This window comes from Urtica dioica, chromosome 6 (assembly GCF_054948205.1).
Source record: "Urtica dioica subsp. dioica isolate 48M chromosome 6, U.dioica_male_clone48M_v1_H2, whole genome shotgun sequence".
Classification (NCBI taxonomy): domain Eukaryota; kingdom Viridiplantae; phylum Streptophyta; class Magnoliopsida; order Rosales; family Urticaceae; genus Urtica; species Urtica dioica.
The window spans coordinates 39090987-39107095 of record NC_142761.1 but is presented as its reverse complement, the minus strand read 5'-3'; the positions used below and the strand labels follow the sequence as shown (position 1 = coordinate 39107095).

The 16109-nt window shown below is 34.8% G+C and overlaps 1 protein-coding gene across 1 annotated transcript; it reads left to right on the top strand.

Annotated features, from left to right (window-relative positions):
- The first annotated feature begins 11254 nt into the window (after window positions 1–11254).
- LOC149394025 (glycine-rich RNA-binding protein 2, mitochondrial-like) lies at window positions 11255–14092 on the top strand. The gene is made up of 5 exons (XM_089616587.1): window positions 11255–11354; window positions 11513–11645; window positions 11755–11823; window positions 12569–12675; window positions 13489–14092. The coding sequence occupies exons 2-5, from the start codon at window positions 11534–11536 to the stop codon at window positions 13531–13533; spliced, it is 333 nt and encodes a 110-aa protein (XP_089472713.1). The 5' UTR covers window positions 11255–11354; window positions 11513–11533; the 3' UTR covers window positions 13534–14092.
- The last annotated feature ends 2017 nt before the right edge of the window (window positions 14093–16109 follow it).

Here is a 16109-nt window from a genome sequence, read left to right as displayed (position 1 = left end):
TCCATTACAGTTCGTCATGGCGCTATTTGTACTCTGCCTTTGCTTCCTTAACAGATGCATTTGAGATGAGATATGTTTTAGTCGGTTGGAGTTTGTTTTGGAAAGCTGTAATCGCTGAATCAAACATCACTGCCCGTATTTTGTTTCCCTGTGACAAAATCAACAACAAAGGTAAATATAGCAGAGAATATTCGTTGATAACATTTCTTAAGAAAGATGAAAAACCTCCGAGTCTACTAAGATCAACGATTGGTATTTGACAGGGCTTCGAGTTGAAGAACGGGGTGTTGTCTTTTAAGCAATAACGACTTTCGATGTCCAGCCCAGTTCATCTTTTTGTATTTCAGGTATCAACTTATATTTGTTTGAGGTAATCTCAGAACTGTTGACACACGTACAATCACAAAGAAGATTGAATAGAATGTAAAAAAAAATCTGGAGAAAAAGGGATACTTTTCTAACACCATGTAAACTAACCTTGAAGCCATCACGTAGAGAGCCGAGAGAGCAAAAGAAAATATAGTATTTTAGGTGACATATATGAAGTACTCAGATTAAGGTACACTAATTTATAGTCCACACCATAGCAAAAGTTGTAGAGGCTGGCTGTTGGTATTCTATTAGGTGTCTCTTCTTATTTTAATTGATGAAGTGACATGAGATAAGATTAAGCTGACATGATTATTAATCAAGTTGACTTGCAACTAAAATATTTTAAACTAACTTGATATCTTAAAAAATGGACCAGAAAACCTATTTCCTAATTGAAACCACATTAGTTCCATTTCCTTGCCACTAAACCATTGCCATGGGCAAGAAAAAATAACAACAAAAAAAAAGGATACAGATATATCTGCACAAATAGTTCCTCTGACGAATGATAACCGTAAAAATTTTTTCCCCGGACAAGGATGCAACGATGAAGATACTGCCGCTTTGATGAGGCTTTACTTTTATGATGGAATGTATTGAACATAGTATACAAACACCCAGTACAACACGTGTGAGAAATCGATAGAAAGATACAAGTCTCTAGCAGAGAACACAAATTGATAGCCTTTAGCATTACCTGTAAGGCTTTCTCTACAGCTAGAGATATCTTGTGTGTGTATGCATCGCCTGAGAAACAAAGCAGTATGAAATAAAATACTACTTGAGAAATTGAGTTAATATTCATCAAAATAGTTGGCAATCACAGGGAAAAAACATATATTTAGAAAAAAGTTTTAAATATATATATATATATATATATATATATATATATATATATATATATCACTAATCCAAACGTATTCCACCGAACCTATATCTTTGTATTGAGATTGAATAGGTAGATCAGCACATGGCACGCACAAATACGGTAAAACCTATACCCCAAAAAATAAAGTCAATAATCAGCCTTAAATTAACCCAAAAGAGAACAACAACCAAACTCTTGTAACACAATGGACACTGAAATCTGTAGGATGCTACATACCATACACCAAAGCTGAGAAGTTCAACGACGACTAAAAATGAGATGGAAAAATATGAAAAAAAATCAAATGAACTTCAATTCATCAATTATTATTATTTTTTTTGCTCGACAATTCATAAATAATTGAACTTCGGACCAGCCACAGTGGAACCGTAGATCCGTATAACTGGAACTTCATTCACTTTTCCGCCTAATCGAAAATTCCACGGAATCAATTTTCAGATACACTTTATTCAAATGAAATGAACTGTGATGAGACTAAATTTAAATTTAAATTTAATTAGTTCATTAGAAGCCAAGTTCGTCTACAATTTCTTTGGTTCGGTAAGATACAGAGAGTGATAAGCATATTGATAATGTGCTATGAAAACATCACAGAATTGTTCACCAGCATGGGCATTTTATTATAAACATTTTTCACTTAATCATATGAATCAAGTAACAATGATGGTTTTTCTCTAATTGTGTGTGTTGTCAATGGTGCCCACAAGAAGAGTTGTAGTCTTTATTTTGTACATTTGATGTAATAAAGTCTCATGAAGACTCTTGCTTGTAATTGCCTATCTATTCATTAATAAAGTTGAAACGTTCATTCATTCTTTCTTTGTTTGAAGCTTTATGATAAAACCTTAGTCTTTTAGTCCATAAACAAACTTAACAACTTACGAAGAGACAAATGTAGATTTGCATGAACAAACTCTTCGTAGTTTGCTTAAAACGATATATTCGCAATCTAAGGGTCAAAGGAATATTGACCTCAGTATGATTGTTAGAAGAATCTATGATGTCTGGTTATGAGGCATTGAGAGTTGGAGACTCTATAGTTCTTCTAGGTATCTTCCGAAGGTACTGAATTGACCAGTGCACTTCTAGAGACAATATAAGAACAAACCATTTAACCTCTTATGTCTCGAAGTCACTATGTATGAATTGCATCATGCTTACCTTAATCCTGAAATGAGACATGCCATTTCACACCTTAGTATTCTCATTTGAGAAAGTCAAAGTTCGGACTCACTATGTGATTCCGAACAAGGCCTATTGGTGAAGTACTAAGTTGTGAGTCTGTCATGAGTAACTTTGTGAAGTTCTCATAGATATGGAATTCATGTACAAGATTGCTGAAATGCAATGTATGTCACCTCATGCTTTGTTCCTTGGAGTGTGAATAAATGAACTGGCCAGTGTCCAAATTGAGTCCTGACTCTTTTGGATGAAACAATGTGACTTGTTAGCTCCTCGTCAATACATTGTTTCTAACTTATTCACAAGCGACAAAGGAGTTGAGGAAATAACAGCTAGAAGGGTAAAATGGTAATTTAGTAAATCCCGACTAGCTGATGACATTCATGAAGGGTAAACATAGATAATATTCAGTGGATCAGCTCATCATAATTTGGTTGAATTCTTGAGTAGAAAATAAATTCATTTGAACCGAGAGATTTTCAGTGTCAACTCTTTAGTGGAGTCAGTTGGCATTAAGCTAAACTTGGAAAAGGTTTGTGAACTTTTGAGTCCAAGTGTTTAGCTCAAGCTTTGTTCATTTGGATCCATGAGGTCACTGTCACGAATCACATCGAGTAGGAATAGTTAAACTAGAAGCTAAGTCAAAACAAAAACGAGACAAGTTTTACGAAAATTGTCAAAAGGGTATTTTAGTCCTTTTGGACATAGGACGAAATGAATGTCAATAAATTATTTTTGACATTGTCATATGATGACAAATGAAATAAATATTACTCAGCCATATTAGTGTAATTAGGCCTTGAGGATTAATTTCGTTTCATAGAATTTTACTTGAAAATTCTTAATGGGATTTTCTTATGTTGTCATGAACAATTGAAGAAACATCTAGAAGCTCCTTCTAGAAGCTCAAATTTCGTCCAACCCAAGGAAAATAAGGCTGAATTTCGTTCATGCCATAGTGGAAAAGAGAGTTTATTTTGTGCATTGATGTATGAAGATACTTGCCAAAAGAAAAAGAGGAAACAAATTTCCTTTAGAAGGAAAGTGCATTTTCGGCCAACTAAGACAGAACAAATGAGGAAACAAATCCAAGGACTTGCATGGCATGTCATGAACGTCCAACATGGGTAGAAAAGAGGAAATAAGATTTGCTCATGCCTCCCCTATAAATAGAGGCCTCATTCCTCTCATTCTAGTCATCCCACATAAGTTAGAGATTGATAGCTTCTCTCTCTAGACCTTGTGGCCGATCCTCTCTCTCTCCCTCTAGTTATTTTCGGTTTTTGTTTTGGCACCTAGGTCCTCATTTGACCTAGTGGTTTTAGCTCTTCGACTCTGAGACTTGTTCTCGAGTCGTCGTGTTTAAAAGTGCCCACTCACTAATTCCTTTTATTTCGAGTGATTTAGTGATAGAAACTTTCGTGGTTGCTCGAGGTGCCGAGGAAAGGAAGAGAGACGTGCTGCGAGGGAGACGAGCGTTGCAACTTTCTAAAAGCTTCTCAAAGTTCAAGCTTCAAGAAAGGTTAGTAAACTTCTATGCTCATAATAGTTTTTATTTACATGTGCTTGCTCTTTGTCTAGGTTAGTAAAAACTGTTTTTACTTGAAAAGAAACTTTTTTAAAATTCCGCCGCTTCCCGAAGCGTTTAATCTTTTTCTTAAACCCTAGATCAATTCCAACAGTGTGTTCTTGGAAGTAAAAAAAAAAAAACCCTAATATTTCTCCACAGTACCTATAGATATGATGAAGAAATGCCTGGCATCGTCTATGCTCTGCACTGCAACGATGGCAAGTGGGATAACAAAATGAAGCGATGCCTTTTCGTGTACATGCCATCCAAATAAGAACCCACACATGTAAGCATACGCTACCCATCTGCTGATCATCCTCGGCTGTGGATTCCTCCAAGTTTTTATAAGACATGGAGATAAACCAAGTAGAACCATAGCGAGTGTCGTTAACGGTGTGATCTGTCAATTTAAAATTCCCATTCATAAAAAACAGAGAAAGGAAATTAATATTACCAAGTCAAACAATATCCAAAGATCAATAACCAAGTTTGGAATCCATGTCAAAAGCTGTGTCTAGACTATTTTTTTGCAGTCAATTTAAGAGCTGAATCGTGTTTTTAGGCTTTTTAACCCCAAGTATAGAAGAAGAAAGCCGACATTTCTTCAATTTAACTTTGCAGGCTTTTGGTTGAACTTCAAGCTCAGAGAATGGCACAAGGTACTAATGTCATACCAGTTCTTTATATGCACCACCATAAAACATTATTTGTAGGCCTGGTTTTTTCCTATTTCTTTTATTTTCTGTAATGTTCTAGTTCGCCCATTTCTTAGGTTTTACAGGCTCGCATGCTCTTATGGCGTTTGGTCTTGGCTTTGGGGTGTAGGGGCGTTGTTTCTGTTGTCCTTCCTTTCTGGAGGGCTCAGGTTTTATATGTAAATTTCTGTTTCTTCTAAAAAAAAAAAAAAGTTCCTCCACTACAGTTTTATAAAATCATTCACATCCTAGGCTAATGCAAATCCTTATAGAAGATAATAAGTCACGATAGCCAATCATTTCAGTGGTAGGACATGTAGTATTAATGTTATATGTAATAGATTTTAATATGGATCAGTAAATAAATGATGTATTAGATAACCATACCCGAGTCAGACGGACGATGTAAGTCAAGCTGACGTTTTCTATTTCTCTTTTCACGTAATAACAACGCCCTTGCATGCCGTGCGGCAGCGGCATGACCACCTTTTCCAGGTTTTTGCGAAACCCCGTCGGCTGAATAAGGTAAGTCACGACAACCAATCATTTCAGTGGTAGGACATGTAGTATTAATGTTATATGTAGTAGACGTAGTAACAATTGGAATAGCACAAGCATTAATAATTGAATGATCTTTCGATCCACTTTTTGTCTTCATTTTCCGTGCATCCTCAGACAGCCTGAATTCTTCTACATTTAGCTTAAAGTGTGCGGGAAAAAAGGGAAGAAGTAACGTCAAACACTGTAAACATAAGATATCTCATCTACCACATTCCAGCGCAAAGAGTTGTTGAATTTCAGTGATTTTGAATGAAATCCAAGGCCAACAGGATTATCTGCACAAAAGAATAAGAAACATCGGCAATAAATGAGTTAAAAAGAGAGAATACCACCTCACATATAAACCAACAAGAACAACAAGCAATGCAAAGATCTCGTAAATTTTTTTTAGCAGATTACTAAATGGGTTGCCAAGATTCGGATACTTCTCACACTAATGTCATATCACTTAATTTCATAACAAAAAATTTATTGCCTTTGTGATGACCACAAAATCGATATAGGGATCAAAGAAAACATCAATGATCCATATCATAGTCCATACCATAGTGAAACAACAGCAAGCCTAAAATCAAAACTCCTCACAATCAATTCAACAAACACACGGCAGGCAAATGATATTCATGTTTTTTTACTATCTTAATCTCAATAGCATTCCAAACTTTCAGAGTTAATTCAACCAACATATGGTCGATAACAACAGCAAGCCCAAAATCAAAACTCCTCACAATCAATTCAACAAATACACAGCAGACAAATGACATTCTCGTGTTTTTTACTATCTTAATCTCAATAGCATTCCAAACTTTCAGAGTTAATTCAACAAACATGTGGTCGGTAATTGATAGAGGCATATAGCATCGATATCTATAAATTAACAGCAACTATTTAATATAAATATATATATATATATATATATATATATATATATATATAATGGAAAAGAAAAGAAGTACCAGACTGGGAGTTGCGTCGGTGCTTCGTTCGTCGGAGTCCTACGAGGAAATTGTAATGAAAAAATTACCGTCGATTAAGAACCGGGTTCTCTTATTATCTATACTCATGAATAACAAAAAAAAAAAAAAAACTCACCTAGGAGAGGGCTTTTAACATGAGTGTTAATCTATATTAATATATATATATATATATATATATATATGACATGAATATTTACAAGTCAAAAGTATTTGGCCACTCATTTTGTGTTTATATGTGAATTTGTGGAACAAATATTTTGCAGCTTAAAACAGCTGGTGCTATATAACGGTATGCTTTTTAATAGCTACAACAAAATACTGATAGTTTTATACCTTCCCTGAAATCTAGCTAGCTTGTAACTTTAAATAATAACTTTCTAGTCATTAAGTTCATACTCACACCTTAAATCTTCGTACCAAGTTCCCAGTGCCATATTTTCTAGTGCTAAAATTTTCAGCCTTTTTTTTAGTTGAGACGAACGTCACAGAGAAGTGATGTGGTTGATCAAATTGGCTGACATACATGTTTTTAGGAACGTTGACCATAAAAAGGGAGTTTAGGAATGAAATCATTTAATTAAAAGCGATAAAGATGTTAGTCTGTTTATATATCACATATAAAGATGTTAGTTGATCAACTTGACATGTATGTTCTAGGGTGTACAGAATTTCAGCCATGGGAAGAGCACCTTGTTGTGACAAAGCCAACGTGAAGAGAGGACCATGGTCACCTGAAGAAGACACCAAGCTCAAATCTTACATCGAACAACACGGTAATTGGATTGCTTATGACGAAAAGTAGAAGAAAAACTTACAAGCTTGAGGGAATTCAGGTCTTTGGTTTGATAATTTCAGAGAGCCATTTTATCGAACATGTGGTGGACGCAGAGTAAACATGGCACAAACGACTCGTTCTTCTCGGAGAATGAACCCAAAAAGAAGCTTTTGTCAATAAATAACAGCGAAGCAAAAGCCAACAGCCAGAAGGTGAACAAAATACGTTAGGTTCATTTTTTTTAAAGAACCATGAACGTTAGGTCGAAGAAGGGGAGAAGACAGGAGAAGAAAATCAAGCTGAGAAGATGACCAGAGTGTGATTTGAAGCTTTCTCTTTGCCGCAACCCTCTTAATTTCCTTCGGTTTTTTTTTTTTTTTTTTTGAAGAACCATGGACGTTTTGGGCGAAGAAGGGGAGAAGACAAGAAGAAAATCAAGCTGAGAAGATGACCACGTGTCACTAAGAGATTCACGAAGAGAGTAAAAAAAATTTCGCCACGTGGCGCTCAAGGATGTGGGCAAAGGATTGCCACGTGACAGTGTGTGGATAAAAGTTTGAGGAGAGTAGATACTTATTATCTATGTTATGGATGAATCATCTAATATTTCCAATTACTTACTGTTTTCTGCTCCATTTATGGCAGTGTTGAGTAAAATTTTGGCGATTTATGGTTGATATTTTTGTTACTAAATGTGCAATAAATCGTTCATGATTGATAAAAAATTGAATAGGCTGAAAATTTTAAAATTCTAACAATTATTTATTCTAAGTAATGATATTTTTTCGGCAAGCTGACGAAATTTTAGAAATTCCTAGTGAAAATTTTAAAACAAATGTTAAAAATTTATGTCAATATGCTCAGAGAGTGTCGACATTTCTGTTAAATAGAATTATTTGTAAGCGATATTTTAAGCTTTGATTAATGTATGATCATAACTTGCATGTTTTCCTTTCATCGAATGTGTTTGATAAATATAATAGTTTTTTTATTTTTTATTTTTTTTATTTTAGTAATTCTGCCAGGTACATTAATTTTTCTAGACTCATATATTTTGTGTTGATTTTAAATAAATAGTCAAGATTATATAAGTGGCAATTACATAACTTATGTTAAAAGTTAAATAATCGAAAATTTTCAAAATAGTTTTTTTTTCTCCTCCTTAAAATCATTAGTTAGTTATTGAATTTAAAACAAAATATCCTCATTTAAGTCGCATGAGTTTGAATTTTTTAAGTGATTCTTTTTCATTTACATGGTGATTTATATTGATTTTAATTGTTATAAATAATTATTAACATATAAAAGAGAAAATTATTCTAGTTTTTTATTAATATGATGTTTTGAAGAAAAATATGAGAAGAAAAAGAGTACACGAGTAAAAAAAAACAACAAATTAATAGAATTAATAGTAAAATAAAATCAAATGTAATTTAAAAAAAAAACAAATAGAGAACTTGTTATTAGTTTTTGAAATAATGCACTTAAAGTAATGATAGAAACGTTAGGGAGAATTAGGCATATAACCTATTTAAACTCTTATGTTAAATTTTAAGCCGAAGTTTCTAAAAATTAAGAAAATAGCTCAAATTCAAGCAAGACGCATACATCATATTATGAAGACGTAGGTATGAGTTTGACAATTTTATATTTAAATAATTAGACTATAATTTTAATTGAAGGTAGCCATTTAAATAGTTACAACAATTTTTTTTTTGGAGACGTTAACTATTGAATTTGTTTTCTTATTGATTTATTTATATTGGTTACTGTTGCGATTTTTTCGTACGCAAGTGCACGTAGTCGCTCAAGTAGTAAAGTTCGTATGAGTCGATCCCACGAGAAAAATGTTTAATTAAATTGACAAGATTACTAGCACGAATTGAACCCAATGATTTGATGATTGTCAAAACGAACGAAAATTAAAAACAATTAAAAAACGATAGATTACGATAATGAGAAAGCAAGAACTATGGCTTCACAAGTTATTCATATGGTTTGGATTCGGAAATTAAGCACAAAACACACACTCTTATGTTTGCTAATCACACTCACGATAATGGTAATCTAAGATTTCTCTCGAACATCTAAGAATCTAAACCTATACCGGGATATCTTCTCTCGATCTCAACCCCTAAAAATAACGGTTAGCATTAAAAACAAGAACGTTCACACGACTCCGAAACAGCCTAGCTATGTCTAGCCTAGGAATGTATCCCTGTAAATTAATCCTTGTGCACGACTAACATAATCTATTCCGAGCATTAAGCAATCCTAATATCATGAACACGGTAGCTAATCGAATTCAAGCATTACACACGGAATTAAAATAAACAACCATGATAGAGCATATGAATATTAATTTGACATGATTGAATCCATGACCATATTCCTAACTCGCTACACCATAGCCCTTAATGAATTTAGTGCATGATTGAACGGAAAATAAACGGAGATGAATATAAAACAATCATGACTAAAAACTGAATTATATTAATAAAAACGGGAGTTCCAAAGATTCGGAGAATAGAGATAAAAACTGTGAATGGTGAAAACGAGATTGTGGCGACGATGATCCTCTATGAATGCTTCTTCTCTCCCGGGATTTTTTACGGTCGAATGAGAAAACAAAACTAAAAGCAAAAGCAAAGATGTATTTCTAAATAAACTAAAGTTTTTTTTGTAGGTTTCCTAGGTTTTTCGGAGCTCATATAGGCCATCGGATCGCATCCAACGGCTTGAATTACAATTAAAACACGTGACAAAAAAAAGTGGGAATCGGGGCTTGTGCACCGCACACCTCTTCCTGTGCACCGCACAGGTCTTCTGGACAGCCTGTGCACCGCACACCCAACGCACAGGGCTGTGCACCGCACAGGGGCCGCACAGGACAAACGCACAAGACTCTGAAAGTTTGTGCATTGCTTGATTCACCTTGAACCACCTATCTTGAGCTCCGGGTGTCGGAATTGAGATCAGAAAGATGTTCTGAACTCCTTGCGATTGCCCCGTCGTCCTCGGATGCTCTATTTGTCATTTTGAACTTCCAAACTCTGAAAAATAAGAAAAACACTCCAAAACACATGAAAATGCTCTCGAACTAACTTCTTTTCACTTCCGAAAGTACAAACAAACACGTTTATAACGCGCTTATCAGTTACCAGACTATTAATTGTAAAGACATAATTGTCGTTTATAGACCGTTTATATTAGTTAATGACTATTTAGTAATATTAGGTCAACATCGGCTACTTTATATATAAATTTGTATATCAAAAGAAAAACTATACAAATAAAATAATCACTTGAATAGTCAATATTTTAAAATTTTAGCAAAATAATCAAAGTTATACTATCTTAAATTTGTATAGACACGCTATGCACTAATAATTTAATACTTCAAAAAAAATTTGATCACAATGTTAAACAAATGATTAATAGCTATTATTTGAAGATTTTTATAAATTTTGAATTTTCTAGATAAATTTGAACTATTTTTAAATCTATTAATTTCAATCAACGTAAAACTTTGGCTCTTTTTTTTTTTTATTTTTTTTTATAAAAAAAAAACTTTTGCTATTTTGATATAGGGGGGACATAACATAAAATAATATAGTGGAATTTACTGTTGAAGTCACAACAACATCACATTATTTCATTTGTATCACAAATGAGTCTAAATTGCATTCGTGTTTTTTTTTTTTTTTTTTTTTTTTTGCATATTTGTCACCTATACAATGTCTTAATTACCCTTCTACTTTATATTCGACAAGAATTCATATCCACACCCAAACCCTAATCTCTCATCAAATTCACTCCCAAATCCTAATCTCTCTAGCTTAAGCTCCGACTACCGCGCCGATCGCCGCTCCGACGAGGCCACCGCCGCCGTAATCCTCGCCGGAGCTCTCGTCGGAATCACAGATTCAACCTTCTAGTCTACTTTTGTTTTGTAAATATTTAACTATGGTTCTACTTTCTTCTTCTAGTATACTTTTGTTGTGTAAATATTTAACTATGGTTCTACATTCTTCTTCTAGTCTATTTTTGTTTTGTAAATATTTAACTATGATTATACTTTAATAGTATTTTAGTCTAATACTAAATAAGAGTGACTTACTTGTAACACGTTTTTTTGTGCTGACATAGATGCAATTTTGTTAATAAGAAGCAATTTTGGTGCAAATCTCTCAATAATATAGTGTAAGTAAAAAAAACCATAAAATAGTATAGTGTGAGAAAAAAAAAAATTGGAAGCCTCTAGCTGTGTTTTAAAGCCCCTCAGACTCTCTCCCAGACGAAGCCGTGACTTTGCTCTCCCAGCCTCGGAAAGGTCAGTTCTCTCTCTCTCTCTCACAGAGGTTACCGGAATCGGAATTTGTTTTTCTCCAAACTTTTTTTTATGTTTATTCGAGTTCGTGCTTTTTAGCTGCGGCGAATCTCCGACCTGGTATTGATTTCTATTTTGTGATTAAATTAACTTCTTTCTAGGGTTTCACGAGAGCTCAATCCATGGCGACACGCAGACTGTTGCCGTATTTTCTGAGAAACGTGAAATCGCCATCGGAGACAGATAGGCTTCGTTCCATTTTCCGATCGTCGCCGGCGAAGATTTTTGTGGCAGGTATGGTTGATTTCTTGTCATGATTAGTCATAAAGTGAAAACATTGAGCTTTATTTGTATAAATATATACGCTTTACATGTAAATATATTGTTTGCCTTGGATTTTTAGGGATTCAAGATCACCATACCGACGAAGTTCTCAGAAACCTGTTTTCCGAGTTTGGCGATATTGTAGAGGGTAAGCTTGCAAAATAGCTTCAATTTTACGTTTAGAAATATATTATCTTTGAATTTTTTATGTGATTAATTGGCTTTGGTTTTCTTGTCGACTCTCTTACTTTGATTACTTAGGATTCAATTTAGTTGGTAATCAAAACTTCATACAAAGTGTTTTCTCAGTAAATAAAATTTCACTGGTAAACAATATAGCTTTTCAATTTTGGTGTGTAAGTTTACGGGCGTGTTGTACAACATATCTATGTATAGATCACGATATCGGACATTAGTTTATATGCAATCGTGCTACATCAAATCTTCATCTGCTAATAATCGAAGAAACCAGATTTGACTCGTGTCTTCTTTGAGCTGTTTAACGTTTCATAAATAATGGATGTCAGTTATACTAATTACTAAAGGTTACCTGGTTTGTATCTTCAGATCTGTGTTTATTTTAGCTTCTTTGTGAATAAGTGCAACATGTTAATAAATCAAACTCGCCGTGTTAATTTTGTTATGCAATCGTGCCTCACTTATTGTGATCAGAACAGAAGGCACTTTTGCGACAGGCAATGAAATCTTCATTTAGTAATTGGAGCATGATCCTTTACTAAATATAAAAACTTTGAAACGTTCCATGCTCGTATTTTAATATTTTGCTCTTTCGTGTTTTATCTCTTGATTTTCTGCGAATACCACGTGGTTAATTGAAATTGGGTTTTAATGGTTCATCAAATTGTTTTGATGTGAGTTTTCTTGGTCTTCAGCGTCGGTTGCAGTTGATAGAAACACTGGGGTCCCGCGAAACTTTGGTTTTGTTATCTTTAGCAACTTAAGTTCGGCTAGTGCTGCGGTGTCTGGCATGGATGGTCAGGTGAGAATGTACTTTTGCGTAGAAAAATATATTTGTCAATGGTAAAAGGAAAAAAAATATATATATATATATTTAGGGTAAAGGTTGCAAGACATATAAGGTCATGATTTATTCTCTCGTTGCCAAGTGTATTTGAGATGAAACCACATGATACTTAATATGATATAAGAGCCCTTAGGTTCCGTTTGGAACCCTAATAAAAAAGGGAGAGTGAAAATATTAGGGTAAAGGAAAATGATAGGAAAAATCGTAATTCTATGTTTTTATTGGACGTAATAGATAATATGAGGGAAATAGAAGGGTTGGGCCCCTTATCTAGAAATGTAGATGGTTTTTACTTTCCCACTTGATTTTCCATGGAAATGGAATCCCCTCTTTATTTATACATTTTCCCTCAATCCAAACAACTCAAGGAAAATAAGAGGGATTCCATTTTCCTTTCCCTCGTATTTTCCAGGTTCCAAACACTCCCTCAAAGTTCAAACGATCATTGGTCATAAAATAATGTTGTGACCCGAGATGAGTGAGCTTATAAAATAATGGGACTCACCGATCCGAGCCGAGTTAAGTGAGCTCAAGGAGCCGCTATCTTGATAACTATGTAACATGTTAAGGATCCTTCATTTAGAGACTTTAAAAATAAATGTAAGGTCAAGAGTTGCTAATATCATTCCCAATTGGTTTGAGATAGAATCCCATGGTACTTACAATCACGGGTTTGAATATGCCATAGTCAATCTTCTAGAGTAGTAACTTTTACTTTTTTTTATTATTAACAATTATGTGGTAATTGTGACTGTTGCTCATTTTCAGATAGTAGATTCGCGATACCTCAGCGTAAAGTTTGCCAGCTTCTAAACGCTCTGTTGCTAGAGATTTACATTTGAGAAGAGAATTAACTTGAGCACTGCTTTTGTCGGAACGGTGTTTCAGCCCATGTTCATCCATTCAACTGTTGAGAAGATTATACATGTCAGCTAATAATTAATTTAGTGATTTTATATGTTTTAGTCAGCTCGCTAAATCCTATTTGATCTCAGTTCAGTCAAAGCTTTGAAGGAACGTGGTTGTGGCATTAGAATTAAGCCATTTTGTGTGCTCAATGATTTGAAGTAGGTTTTGGAGAAAAATTCTCGCAGATAATTCATTAGTCAATTTCTATTCATAATTCAGTGCGGCGTAGAAAATTACGACCTAGTAGGGTTTTTTTTTTATTTTTTTTTTTTTTTCAAAGTATTCAAGAATTGACTATTGTAAAGTAAGCCATTTTCGGTTGTTTGGTTTACTTTACAATGTTCAGAAATAGGATTCCAATAAAAAAAACATGTACCGCACAAACTGATGGATTTGTGATCGAATGAACAATTTGCCTTTAGCTATAGAGAATGCAAAGAATAACAAATGTGTGTTCTAGTTCCACATTAGTGGCCATTTGATGATAAATAAAAGAACAGAAAAAAAGTAAAAGCTGCATTATTGGAATAAGACGATTGATCAAGTACATCATGCCAATAATCTTCTCCAAGTTTTTGGTAGACATTTTAGGAATCAATTTATAGATTTAAGGAGGTACATCGTGCATGAAGCTCCACCAATAAAAACACGAAGCATTCTATTAGGTAGATGGAAGAAATCCATCGAATATAAATGTAGAGTATCTAAATACAAGGCACAACGAGATCCAACATTAAGTACAAGTAATCGACTATTCTGTGCATATTTCCAACGAGAGGAAGAAACGTAGACACTAAAAATTGAGCACATATCTTACTCTTTCAAAATATCCTTAGTCATTGAAGCTTCATCGGCATGATAATTGGTGTAAATGTCAAAAGATGGATCAACACTTGAACCAGCTGCGGTTCGGTCTAGGACCGGACCCTATGACTTCGCGGTGGTCGAACGGGGAAGATATCTCCAAATTTGACGCCTCCGCCGTGCCAGAAAAAAATTTCTGGTGGCTTGTCACCTTAAAAAGAGAGAAACATGAGCTAGACGGGCACATAGGGGGTTCCTCCGACACGCACTCCAATGTTCAACATTAGTCTGAGTGTTATGTGAGGCGGGGGGGGGGGGGGGGGGGGGCGTTTGTTCTCCCTTAAGAATTCTAGAGAGAGAATGTTTGATGTGAGAGAGAGGCGGAGTTTTGTTAATTTGAGAGAAACTTACTTCACCTTTGTGAGAGTGAGGTACTTAGAGTGAAGTGATGAGAGTCGGGGGTAGTCCCGTCCTTAAGTGGTCGCTGGAGGGGCGGTCTTGTTTGTTAGACGGTCTTGTTGGAGGGACGGACGAGATCTACCGATGGGTCATGTGACATACCCACGAGTCACGTGACCTGCCATGAGTCATAAGACTTGCTGATGGGTCATGGGGCGTACCCATGAGTCACGAGACTTGTTGATGGGTCATGAGGCGTATCCATGGGTCGCGAGACTTGCTAACAGGTCAAGATGCGTACCTATGAGTTGCGAGACCTGCTGCATACCCATGAGTCGTGAGATTTGCTAATAGGTTATGAGGCGTATCCACGAGTCGCGGGACCTGCTGAGGGGTCATCAGGCGTACCCATGAGTCATGAGACATACTGATGACGTGGCCGTTTGATGAGACTTACTCATGGGTCATGAGACATAGCTATGAGTCACTACTGATGACGTAGCGTCTTGACTTGTCCGGATTCACATTGGGCTGGGCTTTGTGTACATCTCTTCTTGGATTGGGCCGTCACATTTCTTGCAAAGGGAAAACTACCCATAACAATTGGTTAATTAACTTCCCAAAAACATTGGTGGCTATTGAAAAGATGTATTAGAGCTAGATTAGTGAAGACAAACACATTGTTTACTTTACAATTTTGTAAGCTTGCGATGATTACTTAGTTCAAAATAAATTCTTAAAATACCACGCAAAACACTGCTATGACTCTTACAAACTTGGTACCAACATTGAAAACTTATACGGTGCTTGAAAACTTAGCTAGCCTGTTTGATTTTGTTCTAAAACTACTACAATATGATCAATAATTTTTAAAAGTATATAATAAAAAATTATTTATAAAAAATGAAATTTGATAATTAAATTTAAGAAATTAAAGACGAAGTCGGTACCCGCACAAAAAGAGATACCTAGATCACATACAAACAGTGGAAAACACTTTAGGAAACATTATCATAATCATTTGAATAATACAAATGGAAATTAAGAAGTGACATCTATTAGCTTACACATATCAACATCCCGCTTGAAATCTAGGGTCGTGTTGATCACACTCCCCAAGTCAAGCAAATCCTATGTTTTCCTTTTTCACTTTAATTATAATTATTTTCTTTAATCTCACAAAATTAGTGTCGGTGATCAGTAGGAATGGATATAATAATATCCTCTAATTGGCCAAGTAGTAGTAGTAAGACAAGAGTACCAATATATCCAATCAA